General features: G+C 38.3%; 1 protein-coding gene across 2 annotated transcripts in view; it reads left to right on the forward strand.

Annotated features, from left to right (window-relative positions):
• Positions 1–13,370, forward strand: part of pcdh17 (protocadherin 17) — a 56,851-nt gene extending 43,481 nt beyond the window's left edge. For both annotated transcript variants that reach the window (XM_055044848.1, XM_055044849.1), the window contains exon 5: positions 10,613–13,370. In XM_055044848.1, coding sequence (XP_054900823.1) covers positions 10,613–11,310 — 698 coding nt within the window. In that variant the 3' untranslated portion in view covers positions 11,311–13,370. The remainder of the gene's footprint in view (positions 1–10,612) is intronic.
• Positions 13,371–22,628: the final 9,258 nt, after the last annotated feature.

Consider the following 22,628-nt stretch of genomic DNA (forward strand, 5'->3'; position numbering starts at 1 on the left):
TGAATTTTTTTTTCAAAAATTTTGTCATATAGCAATCAAGAAAGCTGTGTATTGCTGATGCAAAACGGAAACTAATGTGTTTTCTAGTCTGTAAAAGAGCACCATCAATGACTAATTTCTACTTATGCTGTTTTTTCCACCTTTCGGATTACATTAGGCTTGATTGGCAAGCTTACCAACATGCATCATCAGCTACCTTATTTTTATTTTAGTTTGAGATGTTTTAGTCACTAAGCCGAAGGTACAGGTTGTGGCTGTAAGCTGTCAAATATTCATATATTCACTTTATTATCATTTCCAATGCAGATTGTTCTACCAGAGTTGGTTTGTTTAGTGTAAAACCCCCTATGCTAAAATATTTAAGATCATTTGAAAGAAACTATGCAATGCAGTGGCAATTTGGCACGAGGAGTCATCATGCAGTCAAAAGGTCAGTAGCTCAATCCTTTTGTGGAAGATACATCGGCCTAAAATTAAATCCCACAATTACCCTGGATCTTCTGATCTGTGGTCAGACATAGAATGACTGAATTGTGTGTGTGTGTGTGTGTGTGTGTGTGTGTGTGTGTGTGTGTGTGTGTGTGTGTGTGTGTGTGTGTGGGTGTGTGTGTGTGTGTGTGTGTGTGTGTGTATGGGTGAAGCATAAGTAAAAACGAAAACCATCGGTGCAAACCGTTCAATCTTCGTTTGCTATATGCAAAGGGTTGTGTTGAGATTGAGAATCAGAAGCACTTTCCCTAATCCTGCTAAAGCGGCACACGTGGGAACGGTTCGTGCACAAAGCCGCAACACCCTGAGTCGCTCAAATCCATTTGTTCAAAACTGAGCAACAAGCAGAGAGAGGGAGACAATAAAGAAGTAATCTAATTCAGTAAACGTGACAGTTTTAAATTTATGGTGGATTATATTATTGTATGGATTGTATCTATGCAGCGCCCGTGCTTCATCTCGCACACCAGTCTCCATGTTGCTTCGGGCCAGTTATCGCGACAGGGCTCTAAATTCAGTCCAAGATATGCTCCCTCAGCTCTGGAAATGGCAGAGAGGGACCAATGGCATCATTAAAGCACCATAGTTAAAATATACAAATTTGGTGGAGTGAACCGCTTCTTAAGACGTCCCTCTCTGAATTAGCAACAATAGGTTCCCCCTCATTCTTTCTTTAATAAGCTCTTTAAACCTGTTTTCTCCTTGGATAAAAACAGGATTTCTGTAATGAGCTGGTGACTCATAGATTCGCTTGCTTTAATTTTTTTAAATTCCTCTCCTCCTTCCATTTTCTCTTCTGTCTCTCTTTCTCACTTCAAGTCTTGTGCTCACTATCTCTCTAAATGGGCCAAGGCAACTTTCTTTGCCATCTACAGGGGCGAGGAAGTAGATAAAGGCTATTAACTGGCAGACGGCTGCTGATCAGCCTCCCTGGTCTCTGATCTAATGTCTCAAACATATTGTGAACCTCTTTTCTGCTGAGGCTCTTCTGCAGCCTTCAAATACAATTCTGTTGTCTGCTTGGTGAACATTTGTGGCTCACCAAACAGTTGATAGAAACAAGCACGCAAATATGACCAGGCATAATCTTAATGCTGCCGTGGAGCAAAGAAAGCAGCGCAAAAAAATCAAGTGAGGAGTGAGCAGAAGTAAAACATGGTGCGAGCCTGCTGTGTCTGTTTGTGTTGCTCATAAGCGAAGAAGCTGAGATACACACACAGGAAAGACAGGGAGCACACAAGCATACTATATTTAGATGACAAAGTGCCACAAACCCAGACTAAAGGGGGAAAAGTAAACAAAGGAGAAAGCGGAGAGGAAAAAAAAACAAGGCGGTCCAGAAGCATCCCCTGTTATGGTGCAATCCCCCATGTCCTAATTACACAGGCTTAGAGGAAACGGAGGATTAGCCACCAATTCACCACGCTTCTCGCCTCATCTTCTAATAAGTCCTCTTCTTGTTTCCTTGCCACCCTTTGTGCAACCCCACGTCTCTCTTCAGTTACAGGTAGAAGAATACTGTTGTTCCGAATCTTTCTTTGCCCATTCTTGCCAACATTTACACTCCAGACAACAAAAACTAAATCCTTTGTAAAATTTAATTGCGTGGCAGATCTGTTTGTGGTCCTCGACATCATGGGTTCGGTATTTCTGTGCAGTTGAGGACCCTGGTCTCATCTGTATTTCTCCTGTTTCCCTTTGTGAATGAACTTCTCAAGTTTGTTTATATATTTTTATTTTTTTTATTAAACTGAAGCACTTTGTTTGCAGCAAAACAATTTTACTCTCAGTGCTGCTTCATTGTAGTCACTTTAAATGCTGAGACTCATATCCACTCTGCAGCCCCATCAGGCATTCATCTAATTGGTCCCAAATTCAATCTGCACCATACAATGACCCCAATCACACAGCGAGAGTTGCAGAGATTCATCTTCAGCAGTGAGAAGAACAAGGAAGCCTGCACCAGATGCCGTGGACCCACACAGCTTAGATCTCAGTGTCACTGCATCAACCAGGGAATACATGAAACGATGGAAACAAGTTCAACATGAGACTTGGGACAAATTCATTATATCTAACCCTGTTTTTCAAAAACATCCTTAAAGTTTTATTACACAGAGACCTACTTGCTTTTATGGGTTAAATTCTGGTTATAGCTTGATGAATATTAAATGCTTTAAAATGTGAAGTCGTCCTGAAGTGCTCTGAAAAAATTATTGATAGTCCTAAAACGTTTTAACACTTTATCACATTACAACCGTTAAATGCAGCTTATTTTATTCAGTTTATTTTGTGGATATACATATTCTGTGTATAAATAATTATAGTGTATATATACAGGATCTGAGCCTCCACATAATATAAAAAGCTTGGCATTTTTATTCATCTGAATTCAATTCTTGTACAACAATTTTTTTTAGCCCGTCTCTGCCAGCTCTAAACTTTTAATGATTTACATTTTGGTCCTTTAGCCTTTGGAAAATACATCAAGATCAGTCCGCCTGGGCGATGAGCATATGTGAACACCGAGTTTCATGTCTGGCCACAGTTGATCGATTAATTTAAGTCTGAGCATTGTGACCCTCTACCTATGATTATGATTTGACCAAAGTCTTTGCATTTTAGCTCAGAGTGTCTTTGTTTTGTCGACTGGATCTAAATCATCACCCCGGTTTCAAGTCGATTTCAATCTCTTGACATGTTGTCTTTTTGAATATATTATCCTATTTAGCTCTACCGTCTTTTTTTTTTTTTTTTGCTTTTTATGTTGCTGTTTGTTCACTGATGTTCTCCGACAAACTGCTAAGATTTTACCAGAAGCACACTCCTTAATAAGTAGATAACTCCTGAAAGGTACAAGTTGTACTGAATTTTACTTTGGGGGATCAGAGGAAAGAGGGCTCAAAATAATAGTATGTTACACATTCCTGATTTGTATTTCTAAAAATGTTTAAATTGTTTTTTCTTATTCACAATTATATACTATTTCACAAATACTATACTTCTATTTGGGTTTGTTTATATCTTAAAGTCCATGTAATTACATTCAAGAAGTATGTATACAAGGTATCTGTCTGTCTGTGTGCTTATGTATAAACTGTTTATCGTTCAATATATTCATGTGTTGTTAAACTATGTTATTTACATTTTTCAGAGTTTTTTTAGTTAGTATAAACAGCTTGATCACTTCAGGAATGATGTAAGGCTCGCTCTTCTCTGTTGTCTACATCTAATAACTTGCCTGTGGCTTCTCTCTTTCAAAAGCTGTAACATTAAAAGACTGAAGCAAAACCAGGAGCAATCTATGCCTTGAGGAAATGTGAATTATAGAAGGTCTAAAGTCACAGCGTTGGAGAAGAGGCTCAGGTATTTTGATAGGCTAAGGGAAGGATCTTCCATAACTGACCTTGCAGTATTTATTGAGTTCCTCTGACTGCTGTCAGAAGTGAAGGCTCAAAACTGCTCTATTCACAACAACAAAAAGTGTGGTTTTCTTCTTCTTTCTTTATTCTGTAGGTGATGGAAGATGGAAATATGTCAAAGAAGAACAAGACTAAGAAGTTCACTAAAGTTGTTGTTCCAAACAGCAGTTTGAATATGTAACACAAAACATTGTGACTGTTAAACACTGGTTTGCCTTTACTCAGCATGTTTGGCCTTGGATAGGCTTTCATGGCTGTTCATTACGATTGAGCTTGTTTGTGAGGATTGCCAGCAGATAAAGAAAAGAAAAAGCAAAGCAAAAACAAAAAAACCTTAAGATCCCTTTTTCCCACAGATATCTCCAGGTTGACCTTTACTAACAGTTAAAGCTGGCAGACATCTTTCATTAATAATATAACACTAGGCAGCTCTCGGCGCAGCTGGGGAAATCTAAAGCATGTGGGAAAACATGCCAGGAAAAGCAGATCCTATTTGATTAGATTCACTAAAAATAAAACTGATAGGCGCTCACATTGCAGATAAACTGACACTGGGGGGTTGGAGGGTGTGAGTGCACAGTTCATTCAGACACAAACAGACTAACTGGTACACGCATTCACACGCACAAGCTCTTATGTAGCCATGCAACATTTTTTTAAGGATGACCTCAAGTATTTCATGGCACTTTATTGCTGCCTGGTGCCAGTAGGAGAGTGCTGTTTGAGAACACAATTCTGGCAGCCCAGATGCCCCTTATTTCCACAGCCCTGCAGACCCCCTTTTTTTACACCCACACCCCCTGGCTCTGCTTGCTCATCACTGATTAAGCTTTGCGTGTTTGTTTTTGTTTGAATATGAGCTTATGCTGCTCCTAGGTTTTTGTTTTTTTTTTATCCCCCTTTCCGCTGTGCATAAACACTTTCTCCTCAGTGTGTTCTTTGAGCAACTTAGCCAAGCATTAGCCAACTGAGAGGCCTGCAGTTTTGCGGCAGAATGCCTAAAGAGAGGACGTGTTTGATCCTTAGATAGGTGTTCTTGATTTAGTCTGTGCATTGCCAGCCAACGGTTTTTCCCCCCGGCTGCTGCCGAGTACTTCCTGCGATGCATCAGTATTCTCCTGCCTCGAGCTGTGATGAGATCTATTACACCAAAGATAATTATTTTTTTCATACAGTTAAGCCGTTCACTCCACAAAACAATCTAGACACACTATATTATATCACATCTGTACAACCAAAGTTTGAATTTCCCAACCAATAATTAATGTTTTTGAAAAAAGCTAAAAATGTCAGATAAACATGAATATACAATAGCTCTCAAAAATACACACACACTTATAATAATACAATGTTTGGTTTTTGTGATTTAAAAGACTTTTTTCATTCTCATTTCAAACTATTTTACTCTTTAATGTCATAGGTATTTTCTATCAAGTTTAAGAGAAAAACTGCAGGGAAAAAAATATTTAAAAAGAAAATATTCTGTAACTTGGATGGCACAATTTGCACAAGCTTTTAACTAAACCTTTTTCAGCATTCAGTCTTCTTGAGTTTACACCTGTCCCAGGTTATAGAGAATCTAATTATAAAGATGTTGTAATAGGAATGTCTTGACAATGGTGTTGCATATGTTAGCTAAAGTCATAGGTTGGAAACAGATTACAAAGGTTCAGAATAATGTCTGTAAAATGTTATCATCTAGGAGAAAATGAAGGCAGTTCCCCCCCAAAAAAAATTTATAAAATAAAATTTTTGAAAAACAAGAACATTGCAAAAACATTTCAGTCACGCTCACAAATATACTAAAGAACCTCCTCAGTAGGATTTCATGTATTCTTCATACATATAGACTACAGAGATGAGAAAAAAAATGTTTTTGTTTGTTTGCTTAAAAGGTTTGGGTAATACATAAAATCCTCTTGAAAATGTGTTTTTATTCAAAGAAAGCAAACATACAATTTTGGACCTTTTGAAGCATGTTTACAGAACTAGAGTATGCAGGTACAATTTGTCCCAAAGTATCATAAAATGGCATTATGACCTACTTTTTATGCTTTTCGGGTTTAAAGTAGATGCGTAGGTCATCACAAATGCTGGTCCCACAGCAAGATGTGATGAAGTTTCATGGGCTTTGATATAATGCTGGCATAATAAACCAGCCAACTGTAGAGGGCAAGTGACATTCCCAGCACAGCTCTGTGAGAGTGGAAAACAACAATCATCCAACTCGATTCAATTTGCTGTTTGTAAACAAATCTGCGTAGACTAGGCTTTATTCAGTTTAATCTCAGGGAAAATTTAAGAAAGTTTGTAAAATAGTTCAAAATAATAATAAAAAAAATAGAGCTTTTTGCATGATCACAATATTGTGTGTTTAGTGGGATTCTAAATTATGTCACCGATACCCAAAGCTTGAGATGTTGTCTCTTCATAAAAAGTCTCCAGATGTTTGCTAAACATTAGACCCCATCAGATTGGAGACTCTTTCATCAGCTCTGTTTAGATATTTAGTTAACCTGATTGGCTGAAAGAGGCATAGGTGGTGGGAAAAAGGAGGCGCAAGGTTCAGCTGGGCTGGATAGCAGTTGGTGAGGAGATTAAAAACACAATAATGCACACGTACACATTCATGCACACGCAAACACACACTGTGAGCTCCCTCAGGTGAACAGGTGCAGTCATGGTTTGTCACAGATGCCCCGCTCAATTCGTCAGCTGCCACTCCTCCTGTCCACCTCGGGTGGGTTAACACAACACAACCTCTACACAAAGACACACACACTCATTACCTCGGTTCATTCTCTAGTCCTGTAGTCCACTTTAGCAGATCATTTTGCTCTGTGTAGTGGCTCCAATGCATGCACGACAGTGGAATGATTCACTGCCACTGTTATCGGTTTGCCGTCTTTTACCTCATTTTTAAACTTAAGGAATACATTACCTCTCCATTGTTTTACCCAGTGTTCAGCTTAATGCTGATGGTTTGCTAGCATTAGCCTGTGAGTACAGCTCTCATCCTTTCCTCTTTGGGAACCACAGCATGTGACAGAGGGACATTAATCACCGGCCTGGGTAATAAAGCGAGAAGGGACGGGCTTGTAGGGCCAGAGGGCAGGTGTCTCAGGGAAGAAAAGAGTGTTTAGGGAAATCACACCGTGTTTTATGATACACACTGATACACAAGAGAACTTTTACATTCACAAGTTTCAGTCTGCACAATTGCACATCACATCAAACCTCAGTCATTTGCAGCAAGATATTAATGTCTAATTGTTGGTAGGAATGTCTCCACAAGCACACAAAAGTGTGTAGAGTTTAATTAAACCTTTTTTTTTGACACCAGAGATGTAATATTTAATTCCAATCAGGAATTGAGGTCAAGTGTCTTCAGTAGAGTTGCCATGATAGAATAGTCGATAGTTCTTGACTCCTGATCAGGGGATTCAATCAGAGTGACACTTGCCTTAAAGCAAAGCACTTTTGTGGTTTCTGATTACATTATGGAAAAGAGTTTTGTGCTTTCTGAGGAACTTTAAACCAAATTGTAGCCAGCTAAAGTCAGTACCTGTCATTTCAGTTTGAATAAAGAATAAACACTGGAAAACCCATATATCAGGCAGTTATATACAGGTTACAAATAAACCCCAATAAACCTTTGGAATATTTCCATTATTATTTTTTTACTGCTTGTCATTCCTTTCTCAGCAGTTACCTTTGTGCTTAAGTTCTCCTGGTTGTTACCAGCTTAGTGGGTTTTTTTTTTCTTTACAGCCTCCTTTAAAAGAACAGGGGGTGGGGGAAATGCTGTGACAAATGTAGTGAAGCATCTTCCTGCTGTTACTCTGTTATAGTCAGAGGCAGACAGCAAAGGAGGCCATTATCAAGCTCTTTGCACATGCACCTTGTTGTTTTTATGTTTTGTTACCGAGACAGCAACTGTGCTCTCGATGAGAAAAAGTGAATGAGAAATGACCATAACACTTATTCGTTTGACATGTTAATGAAGAGTTCTTTTCAATAGTAAGTCCACAGCATGGAAGGTAATGGAGCTCTTGTAATATTACTGCTTTTATTAATCATCATCTGCAGGAAATTAAAATTAAAGAACGAGCCAAATAATTTGTCTCAGTAACCAGTGCCCTAAACCAGATTATTGGCAGGGAGCTGTATTAAGTTTGGACAAATGATGGCATGTTTTAGGGTATCTGTCTGAGTAATTTATCTTGCACCACTGAAGTGCATTTGAAGTGCATGTAAGAGCAGAGGAACTAAGGAGGAAAAAACAGCACATGCCCCCACCACCCAAATCATCATAAGCAAATGTGTCCTTGGTGGAGGCCTTCGCTGCCCATTCTAGAGAGCTGGTTGAGCCAGAGTGAAAATAAAGGAGAGAGGGAAGAAGAAAGAGAGAGAGAGGGAGATGAATGTCACCCCTGTTCTCATATGTCATATTGTTAGCCATAGATATGAGGAGAGTGCCTCAAGGTTGTACGTGCAGGAGAGACATGAATAATCTATCAGAGGTTTTCTCCGACTAAATAGAGAGAAATATGTCTGCATGGATTATTTATGCTTTAATATGCTGAATGGACAATCACCTCGGAGAGCATGAAGACATCGTCGGGGCAAAGTTAATTGTTAGTGTGTTTGTGAGTGGGTAGGTGAAAGGCAGCAGTTGTCAACAGATATGCATTGTTAGATGCCAGCTCTGTTTTTGTTTTTTTGTTTTTTTTTAACCCTGCTGATGGATTACAGTCATTGTGTGCTCTGGTTGAAAATATTATTCAAGTTTGTATTTTTCTGTGCAGTCTTTTGACTAAATCAGCAATGTCTGCGTTTTGATATCTCACTTATATTATTTACTCCAATCTTAAATCACTTTCTTAAAACCTCAGACAGGCATCACTCTGTCGGTGTGTGTAAATCCATTCATCCATCATCAACACCATTTAAATGTAGTCCATTTTGTATTGGTCTAGTCTCGCTTTTCCTGCTCACCTTATTTCCTCTGCAGATGACTGCCTTGACACGGGAAATGTCAGGCTCTCCCTGGCAGCGCTTTTTGGCTTCTTCAAACATTTGTGAAGTGTTAAGCTCATCTCCACAGCTTAGGAAGGGCAGTCTCTCGGGAATCTGTGCTGCTGACCTGCAACATGGCAAAGACGGCCAAGCCAAGTGCACTCAAGCACATCCACTCTGCTTGCTCATTCGCATCAACGAAAGATTGTATTAGTCCCAGGTTTGTGGTCTTTAAAGCAGCACTTTCACCGTGCTGTAGACCGTTGTGCATTGCATAATGGAGCTGATGGGGTAGCTTTCCAGTTCCTAACAGCAATTCTGTCCTTCAGGAGTCAGTTGAGAATAGTTGCTCAAATGCTGCACGGTTCTAAGTAGCCTTGTTGTTAGTCCAGTAATAGCTTATCTTTGTTTTTACATTTGCAAGAGCAATTTGTAGCTTTGTGTTGATAAATTCTTCAGAATTTAAAACCTCTGATTTTACTATAAAACATCAAAATGATGGAGTGCATTTGTCAAATTCAAGTGTACAAGAATAAAAATTTATTCTCAGTCTTATTTAAGAAGAGCAAAGTAGGTGGAAATTAACTGGTAGGGTAGAGTTACCTCATATCTACTAATGTAACACATCCGTAGATATTCTTAAATTCTTGTTTGAAAAAGCTAAAATCAACTAGCACTGACTGTTAGCTGTTTTGCCACTATGAAGATATTTTTCTAACATGTTTACAGTGACATCACATCTGTCTACTAGATTGATTGATAACATTGCAGAAACATACTATGATATCCATTAAGACCTGTCTTAATATCTTTCTAATTTGTCACTTTATAGTGGCTTTAGGATTTCTAATTTTTGTTAGAAATAAGGCATAAGCTTCAGTAATTTCATTTCACATTGTTTGTCAGAATTGTGTCTCTGTATCCAACATACAAAAAACCTTTTGTGCCACACAATGTTTCCTTCTTTCTTCCATCAGGAGCAAAAAAAAGAAAAATCTACTTTATTTTATTTTATTTTTTTAACCAAGTTTTGGATCCACTTTACACAGGCACAAACACTCCCATAATCAGCCAAAGTGTGCTTTCTTCTGAATAGAGATGAAAGAGAGAAACACACACTTTTATGCACACATATGCACGCGAGAGGCAACAACAAGGCACGCACAAATAAACAGGCAGAAACACACAGGGAAGAAGCACAAGCCATTTGGCACAGGCTCACTATCTAGGGAGGGCTTCAAAGCCCACTGACATGAATTTATGATAACGCCACTGTGCCTTTGCCAAACCTGAACTGTTGTTGTTTTTCCCCTCACTCCCTTCCCATCTTTTCTGTATGCTCTGCCATCCCCTTGATCAGAGCTTTGGAAAATGCAAGCAGGTGTCCCCCAGTTCCCTTGGAAAGCTGTGTGCCTTTATGTGTGCTTTAGTGCACATGTGACTGTGTTTATATGTGTGCTAAGAATGGGACATCCTTTGCTGGCTTTCTTCTTTTTGGGGGGGTTTCTTTGGGCTTTTGTTCTATTTCTCTACCTTTCACTCCTTCTCAAGTTTACTTTGGTTTTTAATGCCAGCAGGATTTAAGCACCGTCTCATTGTGCGTTTTAATTATTTTATATAATTTTTTGACATTAATGTTGCTTTCTTCTCCATCCATCCCCTCCCTTTGTTTTTGTCTGCAGATGAGGATTGTTTAAATTGCACAGAGGAGTGCAGAGTACTGGGTCATTCTGACCGCTGCTGGATGCCTCAGTTCCCTGCAGGCGGAAACCAGGCGGAAGGTGTCGACTACCGCAACAATATGTTTGTGCCGGCCGGGATGGAAGCAGTTGCCGAGACAGAAACTTATGAGACTGTCAACCCCAACGGCAAGAAAACATTCTGTACTTTTGGCAAGGAGAGACGTGACCACACCATCCTTGTTGCCAATGTCAAGCCCTACCTAAAAGCAAAACGTGCCCTCAGCCCCCTGCTGCAAGAGGTACCCTCAGCCTCCAGCAGTCCAACCAAGGGATGCTCCACGATGCCTCCCTGCTCTGCAGTAAAAGGCCCAGCAGATGGGGCTGAGGGCAAACCTCCCCCAGCCAGCTGCTCTGTCCACTACGGGCCACCTGATGGTCAATACCTGTCACCTACTAAACAAACAAGAGACCAAGGGGTGTACCCATCGTTGCCTCCTTCAGACCCAGTGGCCAAGGTGCTCGCAGAGGCCCGCTCCAGGATCAGTCAGGAGGCAGCAGGTGAAATGGAGTGTGTCCTGGAGCAGGCGGAACCAGATTCAAGCCGCGATGGAATGGACGCTGACCAGGTGGTGAGAGACATCGACAAACTGTTGCAGGACTGCAGAGAAAGTGAGGCCACTGGCACATTGAGAAAGTGACTCAAGCGACTGCAACATAGGAATTGTGAAGATAAAACTTGGGGTTTGTTGCTCTTCTAACAACTTTCATGCCAAAACTGTCACCAAAACAAATTGAAAAGGTTGAACCTCTCTGGTCCCCAGAGCGCTTTTCACTGTATTTGTTGTAGAAAAAGTACAGACACTGGACTTTTATTACGTCAGTCATATGGCAACCAACAAAATAAGGAACTGACATCTGACTTTTTCTGAATTTCTAAACTTTTTTTGGATTCTTAAGAAAATTTCAGGGGGTTAAGCCTCTGGCACCTCGTAAGCTCCTATCTAAGTGCCCACCAGCTCATTCGTGTGTTGTTCATGGTCTATCGTGAAATCTTACATATCTTTTTAAGTGTGCGTAGGTGGATTTCTGTTTTGCGTGTTGGACATTGAAACTGAATGGCAAAGGACTACTTATGGTCAGACCAGACAATCGATGTGGAAAAAGAGAAACAAAAGCTGATCTAATCGGACAGTGAAAGACAGGAACACAACTTTACCTGTTTATTTTGTTTGTTAGTTTTTTATTAAGTGATAAACAAAAAGTGTAGCGTGTGATGGACCAGATCTGTACCTGAAGAGATTTCCTTTTAGGGGGGTTGCTATGGACCAGTCGGATCTGTTTCTGTCGGATTTATTAACAGTGTAACCATGTCTCACCCGTCATTTTGTAACTACATGTGTAAGCTGTGTCTGTCTCACACCTCTATTTAAATGTTCATGTTGCTCAGCAATGTAGTCGCACGCACCGACGTCATCACATGTCCACTACCACTCTGCATACACACACGGCAGGACATTGACACGCGCTGACGCTGCACCACACGCAGAAACACGCAAACAAATGAATGCTCACACACAACTGCCCATCTGTGGATTTGTCTTATACATGTACACCATCAGCTTTTAGTCCCTTGTGTACAGTGAATTATCATGTGTGTGACTATGCCTTAAGGCAATCACGTTGTATAAAAAGGGACATTTCTTTCCTCAGCTGTGAAAAGATAATATCTATATGTTTATATAGATGACTGTATGTATGAATCCATGTATAGTGTCCAAATATCAGCAAAATATTTATACATTTTATAAGGAGAAAAAAAGGAATTTGAAGTGAATAGTGTCCTGGAGTTGAGGTCAGGTGTGAAGCATTTCAGGAAAGAACTGCAAAGGACACTGCCATTGTTTCCAAGACAAATATCCAAAAATATAACAAAACAAGAAAATGTCCCTTCACATTATCACTATACATAATATCATTGTATGTGTATATGTATCCAATTTAGATGTGTTTACATCAGAAAAACTGACATATTTTTTATTGATTTTACTGCAATTTCTGTGCATTTGAGCCAAATTGTTATGTGTACAAAAGCTATATTGTGTATTTTATTAAATTAATATATTGTTGTGTTGCAATATACATGGGCTTATATTGTATTTGGCAAAAGTTGCCTTAGTAGCTGTCGAACTCTGTGAGTTTGCTTTAGTTTGGGTTTCTGTTGGTGTTTTCTTTTTTTCCATCTCTATTCTGCATCTTTGCAGGCAGATTGGCCTCAGTGCTTTTGAGATGTCGCCTCTTTTTACCCTGAGATCCAGCTGGATCAAATACATTAACTGCTAGACGCTTAATGAGCCAGCTGATCTGGAAGACGATTCAAACCAACAACGAAAAAAAAAAGCAACAACAAAGGAGACAGTTTGACTATTTTTACTGAGCAAATTTTTATAAGGCAGCTATTTTCTTTAACAATAACAAGTCTGCATATTTCTGTTCATTCTGTTTCTACTTTCTTTCCCAAAAAAAAAAGAGAGAAAAGAAACCCGCCATATGGAAAGTGGAGTGGTTTCCTTGGTGATCATGAAACTGCCTTACTGTCTCTGCAGAGAGCTTGTTGTATCTGTGGAGCTTTGTGACTGCTTCTTAAGCCCTGGTCCACCAAAATGTGCATTTCCTACGAAGGACCAAAACAGGTTCTTTTTCAACAGTCTGCATTGTTTATGTATGTACTTCTTCTTCAATACATGTTGGAAATCTCATACTTTGCAGAGAGACTTATCTTAAATTCTATCCGAAGTTACTTTGGAACATCTTCGCTGTTTGGGTACATGGTTTGTATGACCAGGTGTCTTTGCATTCAGGATTTCTTAAAATAAAAAAAGAAGAAAAAAAAATATTTTTGAGAACTTTGGCAAGTTTCGGCCAGTCTGAAATACTGATGCAGGGTGCTTTTAAAAAAAAAAAAATCCCTTACAGTAAGGTAAACAGAACAATAGGCTACTTGTGTTCTGGAAAATGTGACCACAATCATAAAATGTATATAACCTGCAGCCATGACAGGAAACAGTGACTTATTGTGGCACCTAAATATGTTGGAAGTAGATTTGCCTGTTGTCATACAGGTAAATCACACCCATGTTTTTTGGATTTCCTTTGTTTGGGCATTCTATCATTCTTCTGTTCTGCATCATTTTGACTTCTTTGCATTTTGCTATTCATTCACTGACATCTCTCCCTTTTTGACTGTTTTCTCTCCTCAGAGGGACAAAGCAACTGTTACCTTTTCTCCTCTCTTTCATCTGAAAAGTATTTGGTTTAGATTTACCCTTGCTCTTTTTTGCAGGAGAAAAGCAGAATGGTGATTTTTAGACAGAGCTTAGAGGCTTTGACAGAGGAGCACAAATATTTATGCTTCTCTTCCTTTTTCAGAGGAAACTTTTTCTTCTATTTTCATTTAAATATCTGGATAAATCAAGCAAGCCTCAGATTTACATGACACAGGCAGCACAGATTTACATGACACAGGCAGCACAAACAGTTCACATTTGCAGCTTGCACTGAAACTTTGATCCAGCCAGGAATGCATCATACACACTCAATAACACCAGTGCATTTAAGTAACATAATGCTTAAATGCACTGGTGCATTTATTCATTTCATTTTCATAACCACTTAAAATGAAATAATTACTTAAAGGGAGGAAAAAAATACTACAAACGTTGATTTTGAGCCTTCTTTATTTACCCTAGTAATTTCTTTGTGTTGAACGACTTTGCCTCTTAGCTAGAGCCAGCAATCTTTCTTTGTGTTGCGTTCTTATTTGCTTGATTTCTGTACATATTGCCCATTTCCCTTCTTTCTCCACTTCAAACTCCATTTTGATGTCCTTCCTTTCTTTTCCTTATTCAAAACAGGTATGTAGAGGACATCCCAGGTTTCATTGTTTTCACTGTCGCTGTCACAATTCAAGATACTGTCCCCTCTGATGGTGTTCCCTTGCCCTGGCCTTTGTCTGCACATATAAAAACTGAAGGTGAAGAAATGTGCAGGGTCCAGTTGTGGAAAGGAATTCTCTAAAGCCATGGCCCCCTTTTCTCAGGCTATTTGCTGTTTAATAGAGCAGAGGCTGCTGTTCAGGGCCAACGCATAGTTTGGCCTCAGAAGTTGAGAGATTGAGCGTTATGTGAGGTCTCTCATTATTGTCTAATTATACACTGGCATCTTGCACTATTGGCAGTGCATTACTCAAGCCTAGAGTGTGATATTTTTTGCCCACTTGAGACTTGTTGGCTTTACCAAGCGATTAGGGAAGGGCCTTGTTGAATGTGGCTAACCACCTCTGGTCTATTACTCACACTGATGCAAGTGCACACAGACTCAGTCACTGCTTCACAAACAGAGACATATATGAGACAATATGCCTTTTTGTTTTGTTAAATTAAGCACCTGATGATGTCGGTGTTGTTCCCTCACCCACAGGGCCCCACACTGATAGCATAGGGCTCCACTTTACCATGAGCAGCTGGTGAAAAGACCAGAGACATTTTTATTTGTATGGATTATTTCTGCTATTGTCTAAAAGCTGTGTTCATTGTGATCTATCTGAAGTTAAAAAAGAAAAACAGTTAAAAGCGCAAATAAAAAGGAAATAACCAAAATGTTTTTTCTCTTGTCCTTGTTTGACTTGGTGGAGGAATGATTAGTCATGGCTCTGATTTAATTTCTCTTTTCCCAGGAGAAGGCCTCGCACACCCGATACTTCTTTGCTCTCAATAATCTTTACATTGCCAGTATTTTAATGTCAACTTGAATTGCATTGTTTTGTTAGTAAGTGCCGGCTCACTTTAAAAAGGATTTGCATTTTTTATTTAAAGTGCTTGTTTTATAACACATGGCAGTTCACAGTTGTATGTTTGCAAAATAAGAAAACGTAAAAATACAACAAAGCAGTGATACTTTGTGTTGCATTCAAATATGAAAGGTTTAATGCTTAATTGGCTTTACACAAATACACGGAATTGAATGCAATTAAACATATGCCAGGGCCACAAACACATACATGCTTTTCTCTTCAAATCTTTTAGTGATAGCCAAGAGTTGCAAGAAAAACATAATTTATGCCTGTTAAAGGCAATGGATGCTGAACAAAGGAGCATATTCAAAGTGTGACCTTCTTTAATATGTTTAGCTTCCCAAGAGGAAAAGTTTATTTTTGTTGCTTTTGAATGGGTTTTTAATCACCTGTGCTCCCCAAGACAAAATGAAAAAGAGAAGATGACAATACACTAAGGTTCTGCATTTGAAATCGGGACCCATCATCCATCAACTTGGTTTGATTATGATTACACAAAAATATGGCTGTTTTCCTGTTATTCTGCTGTTAAAAGAGTAAAGTTTGTAACTTTTTAGCATGTAGTCTTGTAAACATTTACTATACTCATATCCTGACATTTCCAGGAACCTGGTGGTTCTATAAAGCCATAGACATTGATTTTTAAAAATTACATTCTATTAAAGGGATCTGAACTGTAATAGCTTACCTCTTGGCATCTTACTTTAGCAAAAATGCACTCTAACTTGTTCAGAAGACGGAAGCAAATGGCTAGTAGACTAGAGCTAAGACTGAAATGGAGGTCTGCTTTCTTAGGCCTTCTCTACACATAAACCTGATAAACTGACAAGATTTCTATGCTAATTGATCTTTCATCCATATGTAACCGCTGTTTAATAGCACTAAAAAACAACCAAAATGAAGCTTTTCAAATTATTCTTTTTGGCATGTGGACAATGGAAACTGGAGGTTTAGAAGTAAATGCATGACAGGCAACAACTAATGCAGCGCCGACATCTCATATGTGACTTTTTTTATTGTTTGACCTTGCAGTGATAGAAAGGTGACGTCTTTCACAGAGGTGCACTTGCACCAATATGTTGAGTTGCAAAGGAGAAAGTTCACTGGGAGGTCAACTCGATCTAGACATAATCTTACAACACATGATCTAGACACAATCTGGAAATGTTAGAAGTAGTTTAACATTTCTGTCCGTCCACACAGATGTTTAATTCCTAAAAGGAAGTCGTAGTTATTTTGAAGGATTGAGATTGATCGATATAGCTCTTAGCTTTGCCCCATACTGCCCCCTATGGGTTTGGCATGTTTAAAGCAATGCTCTGCAGTGTAATTTAGCGGGTTTTTGCGTAGGAACACTTTTTTTTATACAATTGTTAGAGTGGTCTTAACTAATTAAATGGACCAAAGTGGCGACATTAGGCAGAACAGATAAAGTGCTACTAATCAGAACAACTACAAAACATAAAAATGGAGCAGTATAAAACCAATAAAAATGCTTAAAGAAACAAAACTTTGCTCACATAAAGCTCTGTGACAAGCTGAATTTAGAAGTTTATTGGAAGGTGGCTAAATCCCTCTTTGATTGTACTCCCTCTCAACCTGGCCATAAGCTTTGAGCTGGAATGTTCAATTACTAATATTTATTAAAAAACGCTCTTAAAACACTGAAATTAGCTGCAGCAGCTAAGTCAATTGTTCATGCTTATAAAATTCAATGCCAAAATAATTCATTCAGCGACATCAAGGCAAATTATTCATGGAATAATTTATTATTTGAAGAAGACTCAATCAAATTAATTTTTATTTTGACCAGAGAGGGAATGTTTTACCCCTTGCTCGATTAACAATCCATTTGTATGTGTCAAGGGTTTCTTTTCCCTCTTTTTTTTTCTGTTTGTATCTAACTAGTCGCCTCAAGGCAGATATTAATTAAAAAGATAGCTGAGGCACTCCTACATAAAAACACCACTTCTAAGACTGCAGCAGATTCATGCTTGACTGGCTCGTTCTGGCCGGTAGTCAGAGTTTTCAAAAACCCACAGCATACCTTCGAGCAAATAACAGGCTGTCTTCTTGTACGTGTTCCTCACCTTCAACCAAAAACTTTACAGATCACACCACTCATTAAGAAAACCGCATGAAGGTGTGAAATATTAATGGCTTGGTTTGTAGCAGCTAGGAATGCATAGTGAGATAAATGCAACCCAAAGATGAGAAGATATGTATTTCAGCCCCACATGTCCGCAGCACACTCCATTCTAGAGTGACTCAGAGTTATGAAACTGAAACTGTAACCACAATGACAACGTTGCATACAGTGGTCATGTTTATTCATAAAACACTAAACTCTGCATGCAGTTTTAGGGTATGACATACTAAATGAATCTACTGCCTTGTTTAATTGTTTAGTGTCAGGTGAGCTCAGGTTGAGATTTCAGCTTAACAGTAGATGGGAAAACATATTTCTGCATTTTAATCAAGGTCCTTGATCCAAATAGCAGTGCTGATGGGATTTAATCAAGCACTGTTCTGTATTGAGCTGACTAAAAGGGCAGCTGGAGAGAAGATCATTTCAACACTAAGAGGAGAAGGTATTCATCATACTTTATTGTAAAAGGACATGAATTGTCCTTTCATTTGTGACAGTGTTCAGGAAGGTATAAAAAATGAGAATGTGTGATGCATCTCTATGAGAGGAAAACTATGTCTGTGTGAGATGAAGCTCAACAGAAAATTTGAATGCAAGCCTTTCATATAATTAAATAGCTAGTAAATAAATTGGACGACATTCAAAGGAAAGACTGGAGTTAAGTCTAGACAAGAACACTTTGGGCCAGGTAAAAAAAGCTCTTAGCTTTGATTACAATTAAACTGCATCTGGACAGGTCATTAGACCTTATGCAATATGGAGAGACTCATCACAAACAGCCATACATGTACACAATCAAACTTAATGATAGTAATTTTTTTTGGGACTGGGGAAGGAAGCCAGGATACTTGAAAGAACTTACTCATTCACAGAGACAACATACAAACTTTATGCAGTAAGACACCTGGCCAAAAACCAAACGTAGGTGCCTCCTGCTGCAAGATAGTAAAGCCACTGTGCATCCTTGAAATCAGGCAAAGCTTACAATATTGATTACTAAGAAATGCTACTTTCTGAAAGCAATTTTTGCGACTGAAATGTCAATGAAATGAAAATGAAGTATTGAAAACAAAAAAGAGAAAACAAATATTGAACCTCTAAAATTTTTTCACGACAAATACCCTTCTAATGAGGCTGCTGACAAAGTTGTTCGACTTTGTAGGACAACCTTTGTTGGTAATGACAATAACGGAAATCTTCTGTCTATTGTTCAACAGTGACATGCAGAAAGGACAGACAAAGGCCAAAATGACTGTATTTATGTATTGCCAGTTTAAATATATGGGAGAAGTGCAGGATGAGGCAGTGATGAGCTCTGCTTAACCTCTGGTGGTGGAGTGTCACACAATGAATGGAGCAGGCAGTTGGCACATGCCCGTTGCTGTCTTTCTGTCTCAATAGACATGTTTGATAACACGTGCTACACATGTTGACTTTCCGCAGCTTGCATAGCAAATTTAATAAATGCGACATAAATGTGCAGTGAAAATGTGTCCGGCCTCCACAAGTGTTTTGAGTTATTTACAGCTTGTGAACGTGTGATTTCTAAGCTTTCTGATGATTTCAAACACAGAAAGAAAATGAAGAAGATATGACCATTTGAATGCTGGAAAACCTCAAAGATTATTGAGAAAACAGGCCTCAAAGTTAAAGAATTGTCCCCATACTGACGAGCTACCTGCGAGTGTTTGTTCATTGACATCACTTTGCAATAATCTAACCCACCTTTTTCCAATGAGGATGTGAGCTTCTGCCATGAGCCTTTATCATGTTGTTATCTGAGAACCTCAATCAGTAGGAAAATGAAGCCACGCCTAATTACAACATGTTCGACAATGTTTTGTTATACTGAAGAAAGCCCAGCATAGATAATTTTATTGTAGGTGTTACCGCTACTCTATGCAGTGCACACCACTGCTGATGCAAGAGGTCACTATCATAGTACACTGAGCACCACCGCAGTACCTCAGCACAGGACTGAGGAGGGATGGACTTGCAATAAGTGTGAGATAGAAATCAAGACCTCTCAAATCCATCATATTACACTGCAAATATTGAATGCATTTTCTAAAAAATGTTTTAGTGCTATATCATTGTTTTCAAAAAACTTCTGAAACTCACCCATAAACTGAAGGTATGCTTGATCATATAAGTGGTCCTGGGGTGTTTTCTACTCACTAGTATCTTAATGATGGATGTTGTCATCTGCAAAATAAGGACTGTAAATGTGTTACCTACTAGATGTCTAATTATTCTCATGTCCTTCCACTCTCTTTCTGCTGCTGAAGAAACCATTCTTAAGTTTACATGTTCACAGGATGAAGTTTGCAGCAGCACGACAATGTCCCAAGTGGAGAACTACAAATTTTGCTATAGGAGCGATAAGTAGCCATGTGTTCCTTTTAGATGTGCAGTTTATTAGCCAAAAACAATAACCAAAGCGTGTGAAGAGCAAAACAAAACCAGGATGTTAATCAGCTATGGATTTCTCCAACCCCCAAAAATGAAATGCCTGCCATACAGATTTACTCTATTAACTCTATTACTCTATTAACACATTTGAAACTGATATTGGGTGGTTTCATTACTGGACCTAGTATTATTAAAAAAGGGTTAACAAAATTTGACCTTACATTAAATATTATTTTATTTTTCTTTGTATTGCGCTGTTAAATAGTATGGCAATTATAAAAAAATACACCTTGAAAACAAGAAAGCATATTTTTTTCTCTGAAACCAATTGAGATTTGTCTTTGCTCTGTGTTTGGAACTTTTGTTTTGCATAAAAATCCAACCATATCTCCTTTTTTGATTTTTACCAGGAATGTCATGGTATGTTTATCCAGGTGTCCTTCTTTCACCTTTATTATGGTGCAGCTGAATCCTTCCCCCAACAAGGTGCAGGCAGTGACACTCAAGATATTCCATTTTGATGACATCTGACAAAACCATCACCTCCAAGCACTGCATTTGCTTGGTAAAATGTTCTGCAGGAAGCAAACAAGATTCAGTGTTCCTATTTTTTTCTGTGAAATCAATTACTACACATTTTCATAGAAAATCTGAACCTACAAATTCCACATCGTTTTAAACCTCTCTCCAAGTGGATCCAGTTTTTTCATATGGCATGCAAATCAAGTTCTTTCCACGTGCTCATAATGTCCCTGTCAGTACTTTCTAGAACATTCAGCTTACAAATGAATCTGTAACCAATATCAATAGTATATTTTGCAACAAGAATGTTTAAAAGGTATTAATTAGTTTTTTTTTTTTTTTTTTGCTTTTACCTGTCATGAATTCCATCTTTTGCTACTTTTTGGTAAGGAGACAGCCTTTTACAGGTCATCTGTTAGGACTTATCTAGCTGATATTACTTGTACTGCTACAAGTAAGGATTGTTTTTTAACACAAATTCCAGTTTTTCATTGGATTCTGTTGGGTTTTGCAGCATCTTTTGTTTAGGTGCTTGAAACGTGTTTCCTCTGTCAAGTTAACTTATAGTCTAACTTGTTTTTGATTTATATGTGTCTGTGACTTACTGAGGTTGTAAATGGGTATTGTTTGAAATTCATAACGATACCCCCGTTGGAATTATACTATAATAAATTGTGATGTGTTCAATGCATATTTTCCTTGCTATATCTATTCTGCAAAATTACTAAAACCTGGTATGAAGTAATGTTTACCTCCAAAGCTCCAAGCCACCATCTAGCCCAAGATAAAAGTAATCAGCAAACATTCAAACTTTTCACATCTCACTCTCTGAAAAGAAAGAAAGGGGGCGGTGGCTCCAATAGGTTGAGTGCTCACTTTAAGATCAGAGTTCAGACAACTTCCTTAAAGTTTTCTCTTTGTCCCCTGTTATAACTGGTCCCTCTGCTTGTCCATATCCTCAGCTCCTCTCATGTTGTTGACTTTGAATTTGCTCTGATTGCTGTAGGAAGGAGGAGGTTCAACTCTGCTACCCCTAACGACCAGTTTCCCCACCCACTCCTTCAGAGTGGGAAAGAGTGTGTCCCCATTTCCTCTTCTTCCTGGTGCAGGATTTTTAAAAATGTGTTTACAGTTGCCACAACCACCCACCTCCATTCAACTAGTTTTATTTAGCAGAAATAATAACGATAAAATATGTTTGAAATGTATTAAAGTTTAGTCTTAGAATAAATATAGTTTTAAAAAATACTTTATTGATGGAATTGTCAAAATTTCAATGCTGGAACAATTCAATTCTGCTTTAATGAAGTATGCAGATATTTTCATGCAACTGGTGACTTTCAAACCCATACATTATGAATAGTTGGATTGTTCAGTCTGTTTCATAAAATTTGAAATATGTTTTAATTGTTTTTAATGTGAAAATCTTAATTTAAAATATGTTTGTTACAAGAACCAAAAATGTTTCTCTCATAACTGCATATTTTGACTTTTAAAAAATCCACTCGTAGTTTTTGGAGTTGCATCTCATTTCTTCCCTCCAAGGCGTTCAGATTGTTTAATATGAACCTAAAAGAAAAACAAAACAGGAGTGCAGTAGGTAACTATGGCAACCATAACCCTTATCAAACAAGAGACTAAATTGCTTTTCTTTGTTCTTTTTAAAAAATAAAAAAATAAAAGTATGTTTTCAGCTATTTGGAGCAAACATCAATTAATATAGAATACATGTCAAATCAAATATTGAGTATATTTGCTTCTCTAGTATTTTCACCTGAGGTATTGCTCAACTAAAAATTAACACTGGCAGAGAAACTTGCAAAAAGTTATGAATGTTTCATAATATATACAATCTAAGCAGAAATGGACAGAATATTGTTTATGTTCCCCGAACTGCGTACTGCAAGTCCTAATTCACTTTTTAAGCCCTTTTCACTGTTGCATTAAGTGTTTGAGTGTTTTTCACCTGAAGCAAAATTCAAAGCAACCAAATAATGGCTCCAGACAGCTTCTGTGAAGGGACCAGTTCACATCAGTGGAGGGAAATGCTAGATGAAAAGGTCAATAAGCAGCAAGGGAAACTT

The sequence above is a fragment of the Poeciliopsis prolifica genome, unplaced genomic scaffold, assembly GCF_027474105.1.
Source record: "Poeciliopsis prolifica strain line A6 unplaced genomic scaffold, Auburn_PproV2 SCAFFOLD021, whole genome shotgun sequence".
Lineage (NCBI taxonomy): Eukaryota > Metazoa > Chordata > Actinopteri > Cyprinodontiformes > Poeciliidae > Poeciliopsis > Poeciliopsis prolifica.